The 25,556-nt window shown below is 44.7% G+C and overlaps 1 protein-coding gene across 9 annotated transcripts in view; it reads right to left on the bottom strand.

Moving 5' to 3' along the window:
• TACC2 (transforming acidic coiled-coil containing protein 2) overlaps positions 1–25,556 on the bottom strand; it is a 984,629-nt gene that overhangs the window by 145,493 nt on the left and 813,580 nt on the right. For 6 of the 9 annotated variants that reach the window (XM_069611973.1, XM_069611974.1, XM_069611969.1 and 3 more), the window contains one exon: positions 21,382–21,456. The exons of the other annotated variants lie outside the window; for them this stretch is intronic. In XM_069611973.1, coding sequence (XP_069468074.1) covers positions 21,382–21,456 — 75 coding nt within the window. The remainder of the gene's footprint in view (positions 1–21,381; positions 21,457–25,556) is intronic. 9 annotated transcript variants of the gene reach the window in all.

Below are 25,556 nucleotides of genomic sequence, written 5' to 3'. Positions count from 1 at the left end.
ATCTGAGGTTGCAGTGCTCAGCATAGACGATGGGATGCTGTAAAACCACTGGAGGTTGCAGTGCTCACCATAGATGATGGGATGCTGTAAACCCACTGGAGGTTGCAGTGTCCACCGTAGACGATGGGATGCCTTAAGCCCAGCTGAGGTTGCAGTGCTCACCATAGATGATGGGATGCTATAAACCCACTGGAGGTTGCAGTGTCCACCATAGACGATGGGATGCTGTGAACCCACTGGAGGTTGCAGTGCTCACCATAGACGATGGGATGCTGTGAACCCACTGGAGGTTGCACTGTCCACCATAGACGATGGGATGCCTTAAGCCCATCTGAGGTTGCAGTGCTCAGCATAGACGATGGAATGCTGTAAAACCACTGAGGTTGCAGTGCTCACTACTGCAACCTCAGTATGGGATGCTGTAAACCCACTGGAGGTTGCAGTGTCCACCATAGACGATGGGATGCCTTAAGCCCATATGAGGTTGCAGTGCTCAGCATAGACAATGGGATGCTGTAAACCCACTGGAGGTTGCAGTGCACAGCATAGATGATGGGATGCCTTAAGGCCATCTGAGGTTGCAGTGCTCACCATAGACGAAGGGATGCTGTAAGCCCACCCAAGGTTTCAGTGCCCACCATAGACGTTGGGATCTGCTAAGACTATGTGTTTGCTTAGTTGGTGAAATGCTCTAGCCACGCCCAGGATTGGTGGGACTGTGGTGAACATTCCTCTCTTCTAGCTAACTAGCAAAACATCTGTTGAGTTTGTCACTTCACATAGCTAACAGAACATAAACACACGAAGGTGCCTCCTCACTGTCCCAGAAGAGTTCATAGGAGTATTTCATGAGGCTCGGACAGGGAGGATCTTCCCAAAGCCAAGGGGCCAGTGATAGAGAACGTCACATCTGGTGGACTACGCAGGAATGCATCATTTGTGAGTGACCTTATTTAGCACACCTGTGGGACTCCTTGAGATGATCGGTATGCGCAATGTCCCTCGTTAAACAGCGTACATTTCTGAAACTGAGCTAATAATGCAAACACTCCTCTACTGAGAATGAACAAAAGCTAAAATAGCTTGTCACTTTGGCACATAGCCCACTATGTGCCATGGCAGACTAGACTTTGCATTTGAGTATGAGTCTCATCCTGCCAGTAAGGGGAATCCACCTCGAAATGTCTGGCAAACCTCCTTGGTCACCCTCACATGGGTTTCTGCCTCTTGGGCCTCATCAGTGAGGACCCAATGACTGGACAGCTCACTCCTGGAGAAGGGTATAGTAATACGTGTATTAGAATCGTATACCATGTAATGCTCGGAAGGCCTGGTGCATGCACGTATGGCCCACTTGAATTCTGTTTGCTGGGATGAGTGAGCGATTGATGGGGGCAGATGGGAAGTTACCTACATCCCTGTGTTTGTTCAGGCTGCACTCATTTGCAGTGCCAGCTCCCTGATCATTTGCATTTACATTACTGTACATGTTTTAATTGGCAGAAAGGTGCACTTAGGCTCAGACAATGTGTTTGGAAATTAAACCTTTCCTTGAATCAATCTGAGGACAAGCTTCTAGTGTTAGCTGCAATATTGGCTCTGTTCAGTTTTGGGGGAATTTTCATTGCACTATCTTGAATTGTGCTCCAATGAGATGTGGGAGAACATTGGGGTAATGCACACATTTCAGCTGTGCCACCATGGTGGTTGATGGAGGGTGTGTGTGTGTGTGTGTGTGTGTGTACCTGGACCCGAGACCATGCAAGAGGTCCGCCACTGTGGATTGGTGCCTCTTCTGAGGCAGCCTTTGCCCGGGTGGGACACCTTCACTTGCTCTCGCTGGGTATCTTTTGCCTTTTATATGTTAGAGGAGCACCCCTGTTGAACTGTATTCGTATTTTGTATTTATTAATTTATCAGGCGCTAGTGTCAAAGCGCCGAACACAGATTATCAGTACAAATTCACACGAATAAAGGACATGAATAGTAAGCATAAAAAACAAAAGTCAGAAAAACTAAGACATGTTAGAAAATGGGATTTTAGTTGTGTGCGAAAAACAGAGTGCGTGGGGATAGACCTGATGTGAGGAGGAAGAGAGTTCCAGAACTTGGGGCTAAGAGCGTGAACGAGTGAAAGCGCAATTTGGCACAGGGTGGCCTAGGAACAGTTAACAAAAAGAGCGGTTGAGATCGAAGGGAACGAGAAGGGACATACAAGGAAATGAGAGAGCAGAGATAGGGATGAGCAAGTCCATGAGGACATTTAAAAGTAATACAGAGAAAGCGAACGAAGGGAGTGTACGGAGGAAGTAATAGAGACCCATGGAGAAATTCTTCTGAGGATGCTAAGAATTGAAAACAGAACAAAGAAGGTCCAGATGAGAAGCAGGAAGTCCAACAAGAACGCAGGAGCAGTAATCAAGAGGGAAAAAACAAAGTCAGTAATAAGGAGTTTGGTGGCGTGAAAAGTAAGAAAAAGACAAGCTTTACGAATATGAAAGAGTTGGAAACAACAGGTCCGAGCCATGTTAGAAATGTGAAGAGTAAAGGAGGCAGAGGAATTAAAGGTGACACCTGGGTTCCAGGCAGAGGAAGAAAAGTTAAGAGAGGAAGGAGGGAAAATAATAGACATTGTTGAGAGGGGAGGAAGATCGAAGAGGCAGGAAAGAAAATAATTCCCGTCTTAGGAGCGTTAGATGTAGCTAATGGGAGTTCATCCAAGACTGGATGGCCAGGAGACAATTAGAGATAGCCGACAAAGAGCTGAGAGTCATCAGCATAGAAATGTGCAGAGAGACCAAAGGCTGAAACAATAGAAGATAAGGGGTGGTATAGAGGGAAAAGAGAAGAGGACACAGGACAGAGCCCTGGGCCACGCGATGCGTCATCGAGAAAGTAGAAGACTTTAAACCACCCAAGAAACAGAAAAGGAACGATCACCAGATACATGATTTAAACCAGGAAAGAGCAGTACCAGAAAAACCCAGGGAGCATAGGGAAGAGAGAAGGGTAGAATGGGCGACTGTGTCAAAGGCAGCAGCGGAGCCAAGTAGAATTAGAATAGAGGAGTGCTTCGAGGCCAAGTAGAATCGAATAGAGGAGAGCTTCGAGATCAAGTATAGTTAGAATAGAGGACAGCTTCGAGGCCAAGTAGAATTAGAATAGAGGAGAGCTTCGAGGCCAAGTAGAATCGAATAGAGGAGAGCTTCGAGGTCAAGTAGAGTTAGAATAGAGGAGAGCTTCGAGGTCAAGTAGAGTTAGAATAGAGGAGAGCTTCGAGATCAAGTAGAGTTAGAATAGAGGAGAGCTTCGAGGCCAAGTAGAACCGAATAAAGGAGAGCTTCGAGGCCAAGTAGAATCGAATAGAGGAGAGCTTCGAGGCCAAGTAGAATCGAATAGAGGAGAGCTTCGAGGTCAAGTAGAATCGAATAGAGGAGAGATTAGAGTGACGCGCAGACAGAATAGAGTTGGAAACAGAGAGAAGTACAGTTTCCATGGAATCAATGGAAGGAGAGAGTAAATATCAAGATAAGAAGAAACCAGGGAATAAACTGCTCACTTGCACTACTGCATTAAGAATGCTGCCTGCGGGAGAGTAACCTTTTCCCGCTGCATATCTCTATACTACTCTGTGAACATTGCTACTCCCGGCAGGTCACTAAATGAACAGCCATTTGGTGTTATGCATAGCGGCTGCATACGTTAGAGGTTTCACAGCGCTTTGGTTAAACCTACACTTACCATCAATTGTTACATACACAATTTGCGACCTCAGAAAAATGAAGGCACAAGTTGGACCACAGGGTTTTCAACCCTTGTGCCAGGGGCAGCACCTCCTCACTGGAGGCTTGCGGGCTAAGGGTAGAGCTATGTGTCTTTTCTAGCACGGGTATGTATGTGTTTGTAGTGTCTCCAATTCATGCCATACAACATGTGTAAATAGAACAGCAAGTGAGGAAGGCACGAGGAGCGTGTCAGGTTTCCTTCTTTTATTTAAGTTTCCTTTTCATTATTTATCCTTTTTAGATTAGTTTTGTGTGGGTGGGAAGTTTTCTATTATAGTTGGTTAGGCCTTAACTTGCTGATTCAGACTCCTGGTTCTAACCCAAGGCAAGATGGAGCCTCACAGTGACAGCTCTGATTGGCTGGAAGACAATGCTGAACAACAATGAACATTCTAAACTGTCACTCTGTGCCTTTCATCATCAAAACCCCATCTGAGAGGACGTGTTTAGTGGCTGCTCCTGCTTTAGACTTGGGCCTGGTGGATTTTATCCTTCAGGTGTTAGCAGTTGAGCGGCTACTTTCTTGGGGGTTCCGGGAGAAGACATTTGTGAACAGGAATTCGATTTTTAAGACATGAGAATCCGAAGATCTTTATGAATTCGCTCAAGAGATAAGTGACTTTATTTGTACAGTAACTCTGTTCTTCCCCAATGACATTTTCCTTGAAAGCATTTGAGAAAAGTTATTTTTTTTGAACTAGTACTATTGAACTTTTCAAGTGCGCGTGTGTCTTCAAGCGCGGTAGCGCGAGAATCTGTTTGTCGCGTGCGATTTCAAGTGCGCGTGTGTCTTCAAGCGCGGTAGCGCGAGAATCTGTTTGTCGCGTGCGACTTCAAGTGCGCGTGTGTCTTCAAGCGCGGATGCGCGAGGATCTGTTGGTCGCGTGTGACTTCAAGTGCGCGCGAGTTTCCCAGCGTGGTAGCGGGAGAATCTGTTTGTCGCGTGTGACTTCAAGTGCGCGTGTGTTTTCCTAGCGCGAGAGTTCTGTAGCGCGAGGATCTAAGAATCGCGTGCGTTTTCCTATTGCGCGTGTGTTTTTTCCAGCGCGGGTGTTCCGGAGCGCGTGAATTTGAGAATCGCGTGTTTATTTAAGTGCGCGTGTGTTTTCCAGTGCGGGTGTTCCGTAGCGCGTGGATTTGGGAATCGCGTGCGTTTTATTTGCGCGTGTTTTCTACAGCGCTAGTGATTTTAGGCGCTAAAGACTTTTATTCGCGTGTGAACTAATGAGCGCGTGTGTTTTCTGACGCGTAATCTAAGAACTGCGTGAGATTATTGTTGCGCGTGTGTTTTCTAGCGCGTGTCCTTTTTTCTTCCGCGTGAATTCGTTCTTTGGAGAACTTTTTGCGCGCGTTCTTCAATCCAGGAAGATTTCAACGAGAAGCTCATCTGTATGGACATTATTCGCACGTGAATTCTTCAAGGATTAAAAACTCAACAGAGGTGTATTTAGTTTTGGACAGTTTTGAAAGAAAAAATAAGAAAGAATCTATATTAAACAATCTATCTGGAGATCTGTGCATTTTGGAAAAGAGACAATGAACTAAGCTTTCCCTTTCCAGAATGACCTAAAGTAAGAAGTTGTTATCTACTTCATGAGTCTCAAGTAAGAGAGATCTTTCAGCTTCTTATAATTTTCTCAAAGAAATTTCAAGAGAAGAACCAGGTATGAGTCTTAAATATTAGTTAAGGATTTAATGTTTTCCCATTCATAAGGTTAGTAAGTAAATAAAGGAATTGTATCTGCTTTGCTTATATCCTCTGCAGGTTCAGCTCTGATTAGCCTTGACGCAGTCTGCCTGGTGTTGTTTTGTTATCCACTTCCCCCTTTCCCTTTGGGGTGTAGTTAACAGAGCTGAATTGAAAACTAGTTCTGGGAATTACATTTCAGGGGGATTGTCGGGGGTTCAGCAGCTTCCGCGGACACAGGACCTCTCAGCCTGACAGAATGAAAGGCCTATAATTTAGTCCGCCCGAGCTGTCATGAACCCCGACGAATCCATGGAGATGTTAGGATCTTTGATCAGGGAGTTAAGGGAGGAGTTGAAAATATCTCGGGATGAAAATGCATTACTTAGTCAAAAGGTGGATGACTTGAGTGTTAAGGTTACACAAATCCAACACAGGGGAGTAAGGAGAGAGGATGAGGTTTCAGGGGGCGCTGGTTCTCCACCAGAGTTAGAAAGGGAAGATGAAGATCATTTACCACCAATACAACGAGCGCCTCCAATGACAGAAGGGGTAAGGAGTTTAATTATGCCAGTTCCTTTGGCGCCTCCAGAACGTTATCATGGGGATCATAAGAGGTTTAGGGTGTTTTTGACACAATGTGAATTACATTTTATGAGCAGACCAGAATTATTTCCATCGGATGCTTCTAAGATAACTTTTATGTTGTCCTATCTTTCTGGAGAGGCATCTTCTTGGGCTGGGTTGTTGGTGAGTCAGAAGAGTGCGGTTTTAGGAAACTACACTAGTTTTTTAGAGACATTCCGAAAGATGTTTGATAGAAGACAGTTATCTTTGGAAGTGGATGGTGAACTTTTAGAACTAAAGCAAGGAAATAGAGACTTGGTTGCTTATATAACACAATTTAAGTCCCTTGTGTTAGAAAGTAAGTGGCCCGAGGATAAGCAGGCTTCGTTGTTTTATCGGGGCCTTAGAGATGAGTTAAAAGATGCATTGTCTGGAGTCGTTGAACGCCCTTCTACTTGTGAAGGTCTGATTGATTTGGTTATTCAATTGGACTTTCGTTTGAGTGAAAGGAAGGCAGAGAGGCGTCATGGTGGGAGTGAAGTCAAGTCTTTTGTTAGAGTTGATAAACCTAAAGTAGAGAGTAGATTCAAAGGAAATAATCCATCTTCTAGAATCAGAGGTCCTTTAACAGTGGAAGAAAAGACTAGGAGGAGAGAAAACAATCTGTGTTTATATTGTGGAAGAGGTGGTCACTTTTTAGGAAATTGTCCGTACACCCCCAAGAAGACTTCTTCCTCCGCAGTCAAGGTACAACAGATCGCCAATACGGTGCAGACAGCGGTTCCGCATATAACCGTAAATGTATCCTTATTTTTTGAGTTGGAATGTAAGGGAAATGGGCCTGTAATAATTGATTCTGGTGCCACTGGAAATTTTATGGATTGGGGGTTGGCAAAATCTTTGGGAATTCCAATTATTCAGAAGGAGGTTGTAGAGCAGGCTAGGGCTGTTGATGGTACGTATCTATCTTCGGGGCCAATTACTCATAGAACTGGTTCTTTAACTTTGGAGTTATCAGGAGGTCACAAAGAGATAATTTCATTTGAGTTAATTGATGCTCCTTTGTTGAAGATCATCTTGGGCATGCCTTGGCTTACTCTCCATAATCCCCTGATTGATTGGAGTGCTAGAACAATTGACATGCAGTCAGAATTTTGTAAGGAGAATTGCTTTACAGGAAGTCTCTTAGGGGAAGATGTAAAACAAAGTAATTCTGTGTCAAGTTTTCTGGCTGAGACTGGAATTGGGTGTCATGATGTGGGAGCTGTAGTGGGCCAACTTCCCCAGTGTTACAAAGATTTTTGGGATGTATTTGATGAGAAAGTGGCAGGAGAATTACCACCTCATAGGCCCTTTGATTGTAAAATTGAATTGGAGCCAGGAACAATTTTGCCTAGTAGTAGGGTATACGCTCTTACTGAGAAAGAGAATGATTATTTAAAAGAATATTTGTCGGAAAATTTGGCCAAAGGGTTTATTCGTCATTCTAAGTCACCGGCGGCCTCTCCTTTATTTTTTGTACCAAAACCGGATGGCACGCTTAGGACTTGCATAGATTATCGAGCAGTTAACAAAGTCACTATTAAGAACCGGTATCCTCTTCCTCTCATCTCGGAAATGCTTAATCAAATACAAGGAGCAAATATTTTTTCTAAATTAGATTTGAGAGGAGCTTATCATCTTGTACGTGTGCAGGAGGGGGACGAATGGAAAACAGCGTTTAAGACCAGGTTTGGGCTGTTTGAATATCAAGTTATGCCATTCGGTCTATGTAATGCTCCAGTGGCTTTCCAATTTTTTATTGATGAAGTTTTTAGAGAATACCTGGATATTTTTGTTGTGGTGTATATCGATGATATTTTGATTTTCTCTTCGGACCTGGATCAACATCAGAAACATGTGCGCTTAGTTTTACAAAAGCTGCGAGAAAACCATTTGTTTGCCAAATTGGAAAAAAGTCAATTCCATACAGATTCTGTGGAGTTTTTAGGTTTTATCATTTCACCAAAGGGTTTAGAAATGAATCCTAAAAAGGTGCAAGCAGTTCTTGAATGGCCTTCTCCTACTAAGGTTAAAGAAATACAAAGTTTTTTAGGGTTTGCCAATTTTTATAGGAGATTTATTGAAGGTTTTTCTCGGCTGGTTGCTCCTATAACGAGACTTTTGAAAAAAGGAGTGAAATTTGACTGGGACTTTGAAGCAGAAAAAGCTTTTCAAGAGTTAAAACAAAGATTCACTTCTAGTCCAATTCTAATTCATCCTGATCTCTCTAAACCTTTTTTTGTGGAGGCAGACGCTTCAAATTTGGCGTCGGGGGCGGTGCTTTCTCAAAGGAATGAAACTACTGGTCAGATACATCCAGTTGCTTTTTTCTCTAGGAAGTTTTCCGCTGCTGAAGTGAACTACACAATTGCTGATCGTGAACTATTAGCAATAAAGTCAGCTTTTGAAGAATGGAGACATTTTCTAAAAGGAGCAAGACATACAGTAACAGTCCTTACTGATCATCGAAATTTATTGTTTTTAAAATCTGCAAGAACTTTGTCTCCACGACAACTTCGTTGGTCCTTATTCTTTGCCGATTATGATTTCATTGTGACTTTTAAACCCGGAAGTCAGAACAAAAAGGCTGATGCGTTATCCCGCCAATTTCCTGGAAGTGAGGAGAGAGAGATTCTAGAACCAGAACCTATTATTGCTCCAGAACGTTTTTTGTTAGCCGGAGCCATTAAAGAAATGGATTTCTTGAATGAAGTTCGTCAGAATATGTCTTTGCAGAAGATGGAGGAGTGGGTGAGACTGGATCCAGCCAGAAGTTTGAAAGACGATCTACCTTATTTTGATAACAAGCTTTATGTACCTACTGAAATGTTAAGAGAAAAGGTTTTGAGAAATTGTCATGAATCCATTTTATCTGGACATCCTGGTTTCCGAAAAACTCTGGAATTGGTTCGAAGAATTTTTTGGTGGGAAAAAATTCGCCAAGACACATTGAACTTTGTGAAAACTTGTGTAGTCTGTGCACAAGCAAAAAGTCAAGTTGGGAAGCCGCATGGTTTATTGGAGCCGTTGCCTGTTCCTCCTCGTCCTTGGCACACTATTTCTATGGATTTCATAGTTGATCTCCCTCAAGATAAAGGTTGTACTACCATTCTTGTTGTGGTCGATCTTCTTACGAAAGAAGCACATTTTTTACCAATGGAGGGAGAGGTTAGCGCGGAAAAATTGGCTCATAGTTTTTTGCAAGGTATAGTTAGACTACATGGACTCCCAAGCCAAGTTATCTCTGACAGGGGATCTCAATTTATTTCAAAATTCTGGAGGGCTTTCTGTAAGAAACTTGGAGTGGAAGTTAGTTTGACTTCTGGATATCATCCGGAGAGTAATGGACAAGTGGAGAGAGTAAATCAAGAATTGGAGAAGTTTTTAAGGTGTTACTTACAAGCTAGAGAGGAATGGGTGGATTTGGTGTGGTTGGCTGAATTCTCTTACAACAATTGTGGTAAAGATGCTACTTCTATGTCCCCTTTCTTTTTGGGTAGGGGGTTTCATCCTCGCTTTCTGAGTTTTGAGGTGTTGGAGGATTCAGGGAATCCTAGAGTGGAAGATCGTTTGTTGCTAATGAAACATAACTTGGATAGAGCAAAAAAGGTACTGGGAGAAAACAAGTTGAAATACAAAAGGTGTGCAGATTTGAGAAGGAAGCCTGGTCCTGAATATAAGGTGGGAGACTTAGTTTGGCTTTCTACACGATACCTGAAAATTAAGGGAAAGAATAAGTTCAGTCCACGATTTGTAGGCCCTTTTGAGGTAGAGAGAATCATCAATCCTGTGGCAGTACGATTGAAATTACCCAAGCAATTAAAGGTACATCCCACTTTCCATGTTAGTCTTTTAAAACCAGTTTGTTCAGGAACTAGATTTAGAACACCACCTTCCCCTGTGATTTTGGAGGATTCATCTGAGGAATTTGTGGTTAAACAAATTTTGGATTCTAGGAAAGTGAGGGGAAGACTGCAGTATTTGATTGATTGGGAGGGATATGGACCGGAGGAACGATCTTGGGAAGATTCAATTGATGTGCATGCCCCCCGATTAGTTGCTAAGTTTCACGCTAAAAAACCACACAAGATAGGCCCAGAGACTGGGCATTAGGAGGGGGGTACTGTCAGGTTTCCTTCTTTTATTTAAGTTTCCTTTTCATTATTTATCCTTTTTAGATTAGTTTTGTGTGGGTGGGAAGTTTTCTATTATAGTTGGTTAGGCCTTAACTTGCTGATTCAGACTCCTGGTTCTAACCCAAGGCAAGATGGAGCCTCACAGTGACAGCTCTGATTGGCTGGAAGACAATGCTGAACAACAATGAACATTCTAAACTGTCACTCTGTGCCTTTCATCATCAAAACCCCATCTGAGAGGACGTGTTTAGTGGCTGCTCCTGCTTTAGACTTGGGCCTGGTGGATTTTATCCTTCAGGTGTTAGCAGTTGAGCGGCTACTTTCTTGGGGGTTCCGGGAGAAGACATTTGTGAACAGGAATTCGATTTTTAAGACATGAGAATCCGAAGATCTTTATGAATTCGCTCAAGAGATAAGTGACTTTATTTGTACAGTAACTCTGTTCTTCCCCAATGACATTTTCCTTGAAAGCATTTGAGAAAAGTTATTTTTTTTGAACTAGTACTATTGAACTTTTCAAGTGCGCGTGTGTCTTCAAGCGCGGTAGCGCGAGAATCTGTTTGTCGCGTGCGATTTCAAGTGCGCGTGTGTCTTCAAGCGCGGTAGCGCGAGAATCTGTTTGTCGCGTGCGACTTCAAGTGCGCGTGTGTCTTCAAGCGCGGATGCGCGAGGATCTGTTGGTCGCGTGTGACTTCAAGTGCGCGCGAGTTTCCCAGCGTGGTAGCGGGAGAATCTGTTTGTCGCGTGCGACTTCAAGTGCGCGTGTGTTTTCCTAGCGCGAGAGTTCTGTAGCGCGAGGATCTAAGAATCGCGTGCGTTTTCCTATTGCGCGTGTGTTTTTTCCAGCGCGGGTGTTCCGGAGCGCGTGAATTTGAGAATCGCGTGTTTATTTAAGTGCGCGTGTGTTTTCCAGTGCGGGTGTTCCGTAGCGCGTGGATTTGGGAATCGCGTGCGTTTTATTTGCGCGTGTTTTCTACAGCGCTAGTGATTTTAGGCGCTAAAGACTTTTATTCGCGTGTGAACTAATGAGCGCGTGTGTTTTCTGACGCGTAATCTAAGAACTGCGTGAGATTATTGTTGCGCGTGTGTTTTCTAGCGCGTGTCCTTTTTTCTTCCGCGTGAATTCGTTCTTTGGAGAACTTTTTGCGCGCGTTCTTCAATCCAGGAAGATTTCAACGAGAAGCTCATCTGTATGGACATTATTCGCACGTGAATTCTTCAAGGATTAAAAACTCAACAGAGGTGTATTTAGTTTTGGACAGTTTTGAAAGAAAAAATAAGAAAGAATCTATATTAAACAATCTATCTGGAGATCTGTGCATTTTGGAAAAGAGACAATGAACTAAGCTTTCCCTTTCCAGAATGACCTAAAGTAAGAAGTTGTTATCTACTTCATGAGTCTCAAGTAAGAGAGATCTTTCAGCTTCTTATAATTTTCTCAAAGAAATTTCAAGAGAAGAACCAGGTATGAGTCTTAAATATTAGTTAAGGATTTAATGTTTTCCCATTCATAAGGTTAGTAAGTAAATAAAGGAATTGTATCTGCTTTGCTTATATCCTCTGCAGGTTCAGCTCTGATTAGCCTTGACGCAGTCTGCCTGGTGTTGTTTTGTTATCCACTTCCCCCTTTCCCTTTGGGGTGTAGTTAACAGAGCTGAATTGAAAACTAGTTCTGGGAATTACATTTCAGGGGGATTGTCGGGGGTTCAGCAGCTTCCGCGGACACAGGACCTCTCAGCCTGACAGAGCGAGAGCGAGGTGGACAAGAGAGGGATTCCGATTTGGAATACAGGAGAGAGGCAGTTGGAAAGGAGAAGCAGGAAACATTGCGTTTCATGTCCCCTTATGCATCTCTATTACCTATTAACAGTTATCAATAGTACTATATAAATGTATGTGAAATAAACATACTTTAATTGTCCCATTAAGTGTATGGCCCCTTTACTTCAGTGGCGACGAGGACTTGAATTCATTGTGGCCGTTGAGAGGGATCTCCGGCCCAAACGAGGTAGGAGCCGTTACATCAGTCATACACGATCGGCTTTCCTGCGTGTTTCGTAACGACTTCGCCGAAACCATGCATCCTTTGTTTACTGCAAGGTGTTTTCCGTATTGCCGTTGAAAGGGAGAGGAATGAAAGCGATGTACGACGTACTCGCTGCCCAATCACACGGATTGAATGAATAGAGGGGCGGGCCTACACATTCCCCCAAACTGTTGTCCTTCCGCATTGCCGTCACAAGGGAGAGCTGTACAAAGCAACGTGGCACGTGCTCGCTGCCCAATCACACGGATTGAATGAATAGAGGGGCGGGCCTACACATTCCCCCAAACTGTTGTCCTTCCGCATTGCCGTCACAAGGGAGAGCTGTACAAAGCAACGTGGCACGTGCTCGCTGCCCAATCACACGGATTGAATGAATAGAGGGGCGGGCCTACACATTCCCCCAAACTGTTGTCCTTCCGCATTGCCGTCACAAGGGAGAGCTGTACAAAGCAACGTGGCACGTGCTCGCTGCCCAATCACACGGATTGAATGAATAGAGGGGCGGGCCTACACATTTCCCCAAACTGTTGTCCTTCCGCATTGCCGTCACAAGGGAGAGCTGTACAAAGCAACGTGGCACGTGCTCGCTGCCCAATCACACGGATTGAATGAATAGAGGGGCGGGCCTACACATTCCCCCAAACTGTTGTCCTTCCGCATTGCCGTCACAAGGGAGAGCTGTACAAAGCAACGTGGCACGTGCTCGCTGCCCAATCACACGGATTGAATGAATAGAGGGGCGGGCCTACACATTCCCCCAAACTGTTGTCCTTCCGCATTGCCGTCACAAGGGAGAGCTGTACAAAGCAACGTGGCACGTGCTCGCTGCCCAATCACACGGATTGAATGAATAGAGGGGCGGGCCTACACATTCCCCCAAACTGTTGTCCTTCCGCATTGCCGTCACAAGGGAGAGCTGTACAAAGCAACGTGGCACGTGCTCGCTGCCCAATCACACGGATTGAATGAATAGAGGGGCGGGCCTACACATTCCCCCAAACTGTTGTCCTTCCGCATTGCCGTCACAAGGGAGAGCTGTACAAAGCAACGTGGCACGTGCTCGCTGCCCAATCACACGGATTGAATGAATAGAGGGGCGGGCCTACACATTCCCCCAAACTGTTGTCTTCCGCATTGCCGTCACAAGGGAGAGCTGTACAAAGCAACGTGGCACGTGCTCGCTGCCCAATCACACGGATTGAATGAATAGAGGGGCGGGCCTACACATTCCCCCAAACTGTTGTCCTTCCGCATTGCCGTCACAAGGGATATCTGTACAAAGCAACGTGGCACGTGCTCGCTGCCCAATCACACGGATTGAATGAATAGAGGGGCGGGCCTACACATTCCCCCAAACTGTTGTCCTTCCGCATTGCCGTCACAAGGGAGAGCTGTACAAAGCAACGTGGCACGTGCTCGCTGCCCAATCACACGGATTGAATGAATAGAGGGGCGGGCCTACACATTCCCCCAAACTGTTGTCCTTCCGCATTGCCGTCACAAGGGAGAGCTGTACAAAGCAACGTGGCACGTGCTCGCTGCCCAATGACACGGATTGAATGAATAGAGGGGCGGGCCTACACATTCCCCCAAACTGTTGTCCTTCCGCATTGCCGTCACAAGGGAGAGCTGTACAAAGCAACGTGGCACGTGGTCGCTGCCCAATCACACGGATTGAATGAATAGAGGGGCGGGCCTACACATTCCCCCAAACTGTTGTCCTTCCGCATTGCCGTCACAAGGGAGAGCTGTACAAAGCAACGTGGCACGTGCTCGCTGCCCAATCACACGGATTGAATGAATAGAGGGGCGGGCCTACACATTCCCCCAAACTGTTGTCCTTCCGCATTGCCGTCACAAGGGAGAGCTGTACAAAGCAACGTGGCACGTGCTCGCTGCCCAATCACACGGATTGAATGAATAGAGGGGCGGGCCTACACATTCCCCCAAACTGTTGTCCTTCCGCATTGCCGTCACAACGGAGAGCTGTACAAAGCAACGTGGCACGTGCTCGCTGCCCAATCACACGGATTGAATGAATAGAGGGGCGGGCCTACACATTCCCCCAAATTGTTGTCCTTCCGCATTGCCGTCACAAGGGAGAGCTGTACAAAGTAACGTGGCACGTGCTCGCTGCCCAATCACACGGATTGAATGAATAGAGGGGCGGGCCTACACATTCCCCCAAACTGTTGTCCTTCCGCATTGCCGTCACAAGGGAGAGCTGTACAAAGCAACGTGGCACGTGCTCGCTGCCCAATCACACGGATTGAATGAATAGAGGGGCGGGCCTACACATTCCCCCAAACTGTTGTCCTTCCGCATTGCCGTCACAAGGGAGAGCTGTACAAAGCAACGTGGCACGTGCTCGCTGCCCAATCACACGGATTGAATGAATAGAGGGGCGGGCCTACACATTCCCCCAAACTGTTGTCCTTCCGCATTGCCGTCACAAGGGAGAGCTGTACAAAGCAACGTGGCACGTGCTCGCTGCCCAATCACACGGATTGAATGAATAGAGGGGCGGGCCTACACATTCCCCCAAACTGTTGTCCTTCCGCATTGCCGTCACAAGGGAGAGCTGTACAAAGCAACGTGGCACGTGCTCGCTGCCCAATCACACGGATTGAATGAATAGAGGGGCGGGCCTACACATTCCCCCAAACTGTTGTCCTTCCGCATTGCCGTCACAAGGGAGAGCTGTACAAAGTAACGTGGCACGTGCTCGCTGCCCAATCACACGGATTGAATGAATAGAGGGGCGGGCCTACACATTCCCCCAAACTGTTGTCCTTCCGCATTGCCGTCACAAGGGAGAGCTGTACAAAGCAACGTGGCACGTGCTCGCTGCCCAATCACACGGATTGAATAAATAGAGGGGCGGGCCTACACATTCCCCCAAACTGTTGTCCTTCCGCATTGCCGTCACAAGGGAGAGCTGTACAAAGTAACGTGGCACGTGCTCGCTGCCCAATCACACGGATTGAATGAATAGAGGGGCGGGCCTACACATTCCCCCAAACTGTTGTCCTTCTGCATTGCCGTCACAAGGGAGAGCTGTACAAAGCAACGTGGCACGTGCTCGCTGCCCAATCACACGGATTGAATGAATAGAGGGGCGGGCCTACACATTCCCCCAAACTGTTGTCCTTCCGCATTGCCGTCACAAGGGAGAGCTGTACAAAGCAACGTGGCACGTGCTCGCTGCCCAATCACACGGATTGAATGAATAGAGGGGCGGGCCTACACATTCCCCCAAACTGTTGTCCTTCCGCATTGCCGTCACAAGGGAGAGCTGTACAAAGCAACGTGGCACGTGCTCGCTGCCCAATCACACGGATTGAATGAATAGAGGGGCGGGCCTACACATTCCCCCAAACTGTTGTCCTTCCGCATTGCCGTCACAAGGGAGAGCTGTACAAAGCAACGTGGCACGTGCTCACTGCCCAATCAAGAGAGTTAGATCAGCAGAAAGGCGCACCGGGCGGAACGTCACTGCTGAATGCTGCGAACCTCTCTATTAATATTACAGATGTAACTGATCGTAGTGTTATAGTCCAATGAACTGCACAAACAGCGGCTGTACGTTCTAAAAACACCACGAAGACGTGTTACATGTTCGCATTGGGGTCAAAATTAGAATCCCAATCTAATGCCGACCGTCTAGCTACCAAGCATATGAAGGATATGAAACCTATTGAGTGACAAATATACAACTGCAAGAATTAATATTCCATCATCACATAATATTAGCTGAAACAGTAAAGTTAGTAATTGCAGGGGCATTGACACTCATTCCGCTTATATCACAACCAATCAACCACTGAGTTATCCAAAGATAGATTGAACTCGCACCATTATTGAGTGAACGTTAAAACAGTAATCCTCATAACTCGCACCTACTCATCCTCTTCACAGTGCTCAACAAAGTCAATTGTTCTTCACTTCTTCGAACCACAAATTTCCATTTAAAGAAATGGCAATGAAGGGAGTTCAACCACCTCACATGTTTTTACCAGAAACAGGAGAGCCTATTCTGCCATGGAAATACTGGCTCAAAGCGTTTGAGCACTATGCTCATGTTGTGTGTGGAGCAAATTACAGTACAGAAAGAAAGAAATCTTTATTATTACATTGTTTAGGTCCCGATGGACAGGAGAAGTATGAAGATCTTCCTGATTTAACAGATGATGAGATAGGGGACATGAATTAATATGAAATTGCTATCACCAAACTCAATAAACATTATGATAAGAAAATGAGCACCATTCTGGAAAGGTATAAGTTTGGCAAACGCATTCAAGAGAAGGATGAGACCGTAGAACAATATGTCACTGCGTTAAGGAAATTGGCCCGTAATTGCAAATTCAATCAACAACTTGATGAGCGGATCAGAGACCAATTTATGCTTGAGTGTAGGAGCAGTAAAGTTAGAGAAAGACTATGGTCAGAAGACGATCCCACACTAGATACTGTCCTGAGATTAGCCAAAGAAGTGGAACACACAGAAACATGTGTATCAACTTTGGAGAACAGAGTGAAGGACATGTCAGTCAAGCCATCGATTAGCTCTGTACAATCTGATCAAGATGAAGAAGTAGGAGTAATAAGAGGCAATAGGAAAAAGAAGTTATCGCCATATCACAGTGGAATGACATCTAATGCCAACAATATACAGCGCAGACATGCTGGGAATTCAAAAGAGTACAGGAATCAAATGATGAGGAAGAGATCTGATAAATTTGAGATTCGAAGGGTTAACAGGTTTGACACGACCGCAATGTCTATGTTGGGAGGAGAGCATCAGAACAAGGTACAGGTTCCTCAGAGCGGAAGACGGAGAACCAGACAAAGAGGTTGTTACAGGTGTGGCAGTCCTAATCACTGGGCGAATAACAGAGTGTCCAGCTCTCAAGATTATTTACAGGAGATGTGGAGGCAAAGGACATATGGCTAAATGTTGTAGGACTAGCCAGAATGAAGACGATACCTCGAACTGGATTGGTGATGATGATGGAGAAGAGGAATGTGTATTCATGGTTTCGGATGAAGACACACATATAGAAAGCCCCAGAACAAAGATTACTGTGAATGGGTTGCCTGTAGTTATGTTGGTGGACTCAGGAGTGAAATATACACTTATACCAGAGGAAATGTGGAGGACATGTGGTCCGGAATATTTACATGAAGTGGATGTAAAGCCGAAAGCTTATGGCGGAGCCAGAATTGATCTTATTGGATGCTTTAAAGCAAAATTAGAATTCAAAGACAGACAGGCATGTGGTCGCATCTATGTCTCCAAGAGAGGGGAAACAGCGTTGCTTAGTTGGACACATCAGAAATTGCTCAAGGTGCGATTAGATCCAAATGCTGATGATGCATTTTATCAAATTGATGGGACTAACATGGAGGATGTCCAGAAAATGAAAGACGAAATATTCAAAGAGGATGTGATTGGGTGTCTTAAAGGATTTTCACATCACATACTGCTCAAGTTAGGTTCGAAACCTATAGCCCAAAAACTCAGAAATGTACCGTTGGCTGTCAAGACTGAGGTCAAGGAGGAACTATACAAATTGGAAAAGCAAGATATCATTGAGAGGATCGACGCTGCAGAGTGGGTCTCACCGATGGTCGTAGTAAGGAAACCCACAGGAAAAGTAAGACTGTGTGTTGATATGAGAGAGTTGAACAAGTGCGTGATTCCGGACAGGCACCCGTTACCCAACATACAGGAACTAGTATCTACCCTAGGACCGGCAAAGTTTTTTTCTACTTTAGATCTTACGGCTGCCTATCACCAAGTCAAACTACATGATGACTCCAAATGTCTAACGGCTTTCATTACTCCGGAAGGCCTGTACCAATTTCGAAGAATGCCTTTTGGTCTAATCTCGGCAGCCTCAGCTTTTCAGAGAGTGATGCAAAGGATTCTGGGAGATATGGAAGGAGTGGTGTTCTTTCAGGACAATGTATTCGTTTACGCAAATGATCAAAAGGAGCATGATGTGAGATTGAATAGAGTACTGCAGAGGCTCCACCAGGCAGGAATGGTTTTGAGTAAAGAAAAATCCAAATTAAACAGAAAGGAAATTGAATACTTTGGACACATAATATCTGGAGAAGGTATCAAACCAAAGAAGGATTTAACGGACTCCATCAGATCAATGAATGCGCCGAGCAACAAAAAACAGCTCAGAACATTCCTGGGTATGGCGGAATACTATGCCAAATTTATAGAAAACTATTCGGATCATACAGTGGAATTGAGGGAAATACTAAAAATGAATAAGAAGTTTATGTGGAACAAGAAATGTGAAAAGGAATTTTGTTTCATCTAAGAAGCCTTAGCTAGAGCTCCGGCGCTTCAAAGTTTTGTAAGAGGCCAGGAAGACCATAATAACAACTGATGCGAGTGAAGTGGGGCTCGGTGCATCATTATCGCAATACCACAATGGACAAGAATTAATAATTGCTTTTGTGTCCAGACTTCTAAAAGGGGCAGAAAAGAACTATGCCACTATCGAGAAGGAGGCTCTTGCAATAAAATGGGCCACAGAAAAATTCAGAAGTTTTGTGTGGGGAGTCCAATTTAGTATGCACACAGACCATAAGCCACTAGTAGAAATCTTTAATACCAAAGGTCTGGATAAAGTGTCAAGCAGAATCAGGAGATGGGTCTCCAGATTACAAGAATTCAACTTCAGAGTTATACACATTCCAGGATCGAAGAATAATACGGCGGATTGTCTATCGCGTCTGACTGGACTGCAGGATGTTGAAGATGATCCTGAAGAACAAGAGTAGTATCGAACCAGTCTATTTCAGAACAGGAGTGGAATGAGGAGATGGAAAAGGATGAAACATTAATAGATGTTGTAAAGAATGTCAAGGAAGGAAGATGGAGGAAGAATGAGATGGTTCGCCCAGATGTCAAAGCATTCTGGGATGTATGTGAAGAATTATACTTGCAAAGTGCATATCTCATGAAGGGTGACAAGATGATAACGCCTACCAAACTAAGGGAGAAGATAATGCAGATGGGTCACGAAGGTCACCAGGGCATTGTAAAGACAAAGAGGAGGATCAGAAATTCCTATTGGTGGCCCGGATGTGATTGCCAGATTGAAGACCAAGTCAGAAAGTGTAACCCTTGCTCCAAAAGTGATAAAGTATGCATGGGTGCTAGTTATCCGATGGTAATGAGAGAGATCCCTGAAAGTCCGTGGAGTACAATTGCTATGGATGTGATTGGCCCAATTTGGAGTGATGGATGTTCTACTTTTTGTTTAGTGATCATTGACATGTTAACTAGATGGGTTGAAATATTGTTCATGCCACAAGTTGCCACACGTAAAGTTATCAAATTTATGGAAGAACTGTGTGAGAGCGAAGGGTATTACCAAGAGGTACTAACAGACAACGGTTCACAGTTTAAATCTAAAGAAATGGAGAGTTATCTGAATGAAAGGTCCATTAATCATAAGTTTTGTGCTATCTACCACTCACAAACCAATGGCATTGTGGAGAGATATAATAGAATAATAAAGGATGCTATTAAGTTGGCGTGGGCAAATGGGAGGGAGTGGAAACAAGTTGTCAAAGAAACCCTGTTAGCTCATAGAACTACCCCTCACAGCACCACAGGGGTTTCTCCTTTTGAACTGAGTAGGGCCAGGAAAGCCAATACAAAAATGTTTCCAGGCTGGATGAGTTCTGTAACAGGGAAGGAAGTAAATCTGGATGGGGTGAAAAATAGTATTGAACAGAGACAATTAAATAATAAAAGGCTACATGATTGTAAGTGGTTCAGGAATAATTGTGAACCTCAAGTGGGGAGCATGGTGAGAATAAAACTTCCATTGAACCTGAGACAAGAGGGATGTCAATGGGCTAAACCTGTTAGAGTGGTAGAGGTATTTTAGCACGCTTTAAAAACCTAGGATGGCAGAGTGTGGAATAACAAGAGGGTGATGACTCTAAGGAATGAATGCTTGGAGGAGGATTGTGATGAAGTGACTGAGGTAAGCAGAGAGAGAAGGAAAGAGAGTGAGATTAGAAATAGAAATGAGTGTGATATATGGGAAGAGGATAGGAGGAGTAGGTTGTTTTGTAATATGTCTTCCTTGGCAAAACGTTCAGACAATCATCCAGAAGGAACCAGGAAGGAGTCTAGAACTGGGAGGAGCTACAGACGACCGAGACATCTTTCAGACTACGTGAACTAAAACAAGTTGTATATTGATTTTATAAGGGAAAGGGATGTGTAGTGTCTCCAATTCATGCCATACAACATGTGTAAATAGAACAACAAGTGAGGAAGGCACGAGGAGCGAGAGCAAGGTGGACAAGAGAGGGATTCCGATTTGGAATACAGGAGAGAGGCAGTTGGAAAGGAGAAGCAGAGAAGAGACATTGCGTTTCATGTCCCCTTGTGTATCTCTATTACCTATTAACAGTTATCAGTAGTACTATATAGATGTATGTGAAATAAACATACTTTAATTGTCCCATTAAGTGTATGGCCCCTTTACTTCAGTGTTGCCCTAAAGAAGACCCGGCAGCCTTTCCTGCCAGCGTGGAAACACATGGCCTTTCTTTCAACCATATGTAACTGTCCTCCCCACCATGCCAAGCCGACATACATCCGAGGGACTAGTGTTTGCGATGTTATCAGCAAAGCACCCCCCAGGAAGACCAGCCTTTATGATGCCATCAGTACAGGGCCATTCTGAGGGACCAGTGTTATGAAGTCATCAGTCCAGCACCCCTCAGAGCGATCAGTGTTATGATGCCATCAACCAGGCCCCCTACAGACAGAGTAAAAGCAACAGCATTAGCCCAGTGCATTTTGAGAGTTTCTACAGCTGGGAAAAATCTACAGGTCTCCAAACATGCCAGGTCGGCTGTCCAGGAATGGGCATGGGTGATGTGGGTCTGTAAGCTTGTACACAGTAGTACCACCCCAGGGATGTCTGATTTCTACATTGCAAGAGTTCCTTGGGCTTCAAACAGCAAAGCAGAGAACGGGACAGGCCAGTAAAACCAGCACATAAGCCTTGACACACACATATACACACACACAGAGCAGGAGCACTCGCAGGCAGAACACGATACCTGCACATCGGATAGGGTTATGTGCCTAGCTAACTTCAGAGCCTCTATCCTCATCGCAGCAAACTCTAACTCCTCCTGTCAAGGGTCCATGGGAAAAGAGGTGAGAAATGGGGAAAAGAGGCAAGAAAAGCAAAGAGTTTAAAGGGTGGCAGGAGAACATGGGGGAAACAGTCAAAGTCATTGCAGTGCACCAGAGCCGATGCGATGGTACATATCTCATGCAAGCAGATATGGGCTGGTCACCTTCTGGAGACAAGTCTTGTCCAGCTGGGTCTGGATTCATTCTACTCAGAGGCAGACTGACCTACAGGAAAGCAGGGCTTTTCCCCATCAGGCCAGTGCTCCGATGGCCAACAGGGCTGCAGGAAAGCCATATGACGTGAGGCCCTGGTCCCTCCATTGCTTGACACTGCCCAGCCTGAGAGGAAAAGTAGCAAAAAGCTTGCCTCTTCCACCTCTCGCATTATCAACTTTTCATTTCAGCCTCTGGTCTCTACAGGGTTAGACTTTGCTAGGGGTCATTTGCTTGCTGGTCGCTCAATGTGAGAGAAATCAAAGGGAAGATCCATTGAAGGGAAACGTCAGTGCTTGTTCTGTATCGCAAGCAGCCATGCTCACAATGCTGGCTGCATGCAATAGTACCCCTGTATTCTATTACTGATCTGTGACGCCCAATTTCCAGAAAGGCATTACTGTAAATTGATTTACATTCAGAACTTAACTAGAACCTTTCTTTCTGTGAACACTTCCCCCCCATATCAGTTTCTAAGAGCACTGCACAAAAATCACAGACCTGTGAGATCGGCCCACAAGCACAGACCTCTCTAAGAACTGGGGATGAAATTAAAGACCTGCTTAAGAGTCTGTCAAGAATAAACAAAACAATCAAAAAAACAGCAAGTAAGAAATGAAACACCAGATCTCTCTGAATGTTGTTGCAAAATCACAGAGCTGGTAAACCTCTTAAAAAGTCAGGCATGAATTCACAAACCTTTACCACAACTGGCATAAAATCACAGACATGTTAAAATCCAAACACGAAATCATGTAATCATGAAGTGTTACCTTTCTGGTGAGCCAGGGACTCTTAGGCCACCCTCCCTTCTTCGCAACTTGTAGGTAAACTTGCTCCTGCAGCCTGCCAGCCTGGAAAACCACTTTATATGGTGGAACACCAGCTTCAGAATGTACAGTATAGGATCCTCTGTAGAGGAGCGTGCCCTTCCCTAAATGTACAGCCCCAGGGCCCCAATTGCCAATGGCCACATGTTAATGACAAACACTCATTTAAAAGCACTAGCATATGCTCGATGGGGTCGCAGGGTGGGAGCTCTGAATGGGCGCCTAACTCATATGTCGCACACTCCCTGCCAGCGTGGTGGGACAGATTATAGAGAAAAAACACTGGGGATGAGATGACAGGCCTCAACAAACAGGTTACACAAAACCTCCCGGATAGAATAAGCCTCTTGTTTCTCTTAGGTGTGCAGCTCTGAGACGCCCTACTGTATATGTGAGCTATTTAAAGGCTTTCACAGGGTAAATAGCCAATGGGGGGCTTTCAAGGCATTCAATACTTTTATTTAGAAAGCCTTGCTGTGCATAAGATGAATAAGAATTTGTCCTACTCACAGAATACTATTTTGTATGACATTGTTTGTAACATTCAGATACGTCCCATTTCGAACTTCGAAAACTTAATGTGCACTTCTCTGCACCTACTACTAGATGTCGGCCTATGCAAAGCATATGAATCTAAGCAGATACAAGCATCAGAAATACGTGTCAGGTTTCCTTAATTACTTTCATCAGGTTTCCTTTAATTAGTGTTAGGTTCCCTTTAATTATTTCCCATTATTTCTGTGTGGGTTTGGCCTTGACCTTTATATACAGATTCCTGGCTCTGGCCCAAGGCAAGATGGAGTTTTACAATAGAAGCCTTGATTGGCTAGAGAGAACTGCAGGAGAACAATGAACGTTCTATACTGTCACTCTCTGCCTTTCAATGTCGCAACCCCAGCTGAGGACGTGTCTGTAGCTGCTCCTGCTGAAGTCTTGGGCCTAGTGGATTTGAACTTTCAAATCCTGGCAGTCGAGCGGCTACTTATGCGGGGTTGTTCAGGAGAAGAATTCAGGTTTACAGGAGAGTTTCTGGAAGTTCTTTTGGAGAAGAAAAAAATCTTAAACTAAGTGACTTTATTTGGATATGTAAATCTTTGCTCAGATTCATTAGAAACTTTAGGAGACTTTAAATGAAAATTCAAAGAAGAACTGATGTTACTCTGTTTATAGTTCAACGTTTAATTTTTAAGTGCGCGCGAGCAATGTTAGACTGTTACGTGTGATCGTAGCGTGAGTGCACGAGCGCGAGAAAAGACTGCTACGTGAAAACTACAGCACGTGAATTCATTGCGCGTGTATGCGTGCGCGAGAAAAGACTGCTACATGATTTCTATAGCGCGTGTGTTCCAGCCCGAGTGTTCAAAGCGCGTGTGTTCATAGCGCGTGTAGTCATAGTGCGAGTACGCGTGCGCGAGAAAAGACTGCTACGTGATTTCTATAGCGCGTGTGTTTATAGCGTGTGTAGTCATAGCGCGAGTACGTGTGCGCGAGAAAAGACTGCTACATGATTTCTATAGTGCGTGTGTTCCAGTGCGAGTGTTCAAAGTACGTGTGTTCATTGCGTGTGTAGTCATAGCGCGAGTACGCGTGCGCGAGAAAAGACTGCTACGTGATTTCTACAGCGCGTGTGTTCATTGCGCGGGTGTTTAAAGAGCATGTACGCGAGAGTAAGAAAAGACTGCTACGTGACTTTTTTCAGCACGTGTTTTCTTAGCGCGTGTGTTCCTCAGCATGTGTTTTTTCCCCGTCGCGTGTTTTCTTCAATGCGTGTTTTGCGCGGGTAAATTTTTGCGCGTGTGCGCGAAAAGGTTTCAACAGACTTGGAAAAGTTTGCAAGTTCTTCAAGAGACTATGAACTCTATTTATAAAGAAGAAAGAAGAACAGGATTCATCTAAGTCTTCTTGACTGGAACATTTAACAGTTTATAAGGCAAGAGTCAAGGTTCTTAAGAGTTCAATAATCAAAGGAGTTGCTGTTATTTTCAAGAGTTTCAATGCCACAAGAAAGGTAGAAAGATTTTATCAGCTATTACTCCAATCTTCTCTAAGATCTTAAAAGAGAAGAACCAGGTATGATTCTTTACATTTTAGTTAAGGATATAAAGTTTTCATAATTTAAAGGTAGTAAAGTAATTTGAGGATTCTGTATGTTCTTATGTATTCACTGCAGGTTCCGCATCAGCTAGTCAGAACGTCGCCAGCCTGGTGTTTCTTATGTTATCCACTTCCCCCTTTCCCTTTGGGGTGTAGTTAACAGAGCCGAGAATTATCGGGCTCTGAGGATTATACTTCAGGGGGATTGTCGGGGGTTCAGCAACTTCCGCGGACACAGGATAACTCTCAGCCTGACAGAATGAAAGGCCATTAACCTTAGTCCGCCTGAGCTGTCATGAACCCCGACGAGACCTCAATGGAGGCTTTAGGATCTTTGATCTGGGAGTTACGGGAAGAGTTAAAGATTTCTCGTTGTGAGAATGCTTCACTTAGTCAAAAGGTGGATGATTTAAATGGGAAGGTGGCACAAATTCAGCAGATGGGAGCAAGGAGAGAGGATGAGATGGCTGGGGGTTCAGGTTCTCCACCTGTGTTAGTAAGGGAGGAAGAGGACCGGTTATCACATTTATTACGGCCCTCACATGCTAGTGAAGGAGTTAGAAGTTTAGTAATGCCGGTTCCCTTGGTGCCCCCTGAATGTTATCAAGGAGACTCTAAGAGGTTTAGGGTGTTCTTAACTCAATGTGAGTTACATTTCATGAGTAAGCCTGAGATTTTTCCTACAGATGCTTCCAAGGTAACTTTCATGTTGTCTTATCTCTCGGGGGAGGCTTCTGCTTGGGCGGGGTTGTTGGTGACTCAAAGGAGTGAAGTTTTGAGAAAATATTCTAGTTTCCTGGAGTTGGAGGTCATGATGTTGGAGCAGTTGTGGGACAACTTCCACAATGTTATCAAGATTTTTGGGATATTTTTGATGAGAAAGTAGCAGGAGAATTACCACCTCATAGAACTTTCAATTGTAAAATTGAATTAGAGCCAGGAGCAATTTTGTCTAGTAG

Source organism: Ambystoma mexicanum, chromosome 8 (assembly GCF_040938575.1).
Source record: "Ambystoma mexicanum isolate Mex_15411 chromosome 8, UKY_AmexF1_1, whole genome shotgun sequence".
NCBI lineage: Eukaryota > Metazoa > Chordata > Amphibia > Caudata > Ambystomatidae > Ambystoma > Ambystoma mexicanum.
Note: the sequence above shows the minus strand (reverse complement) of the source record. Positions and strands in the feature narration are given on the sequence as shown.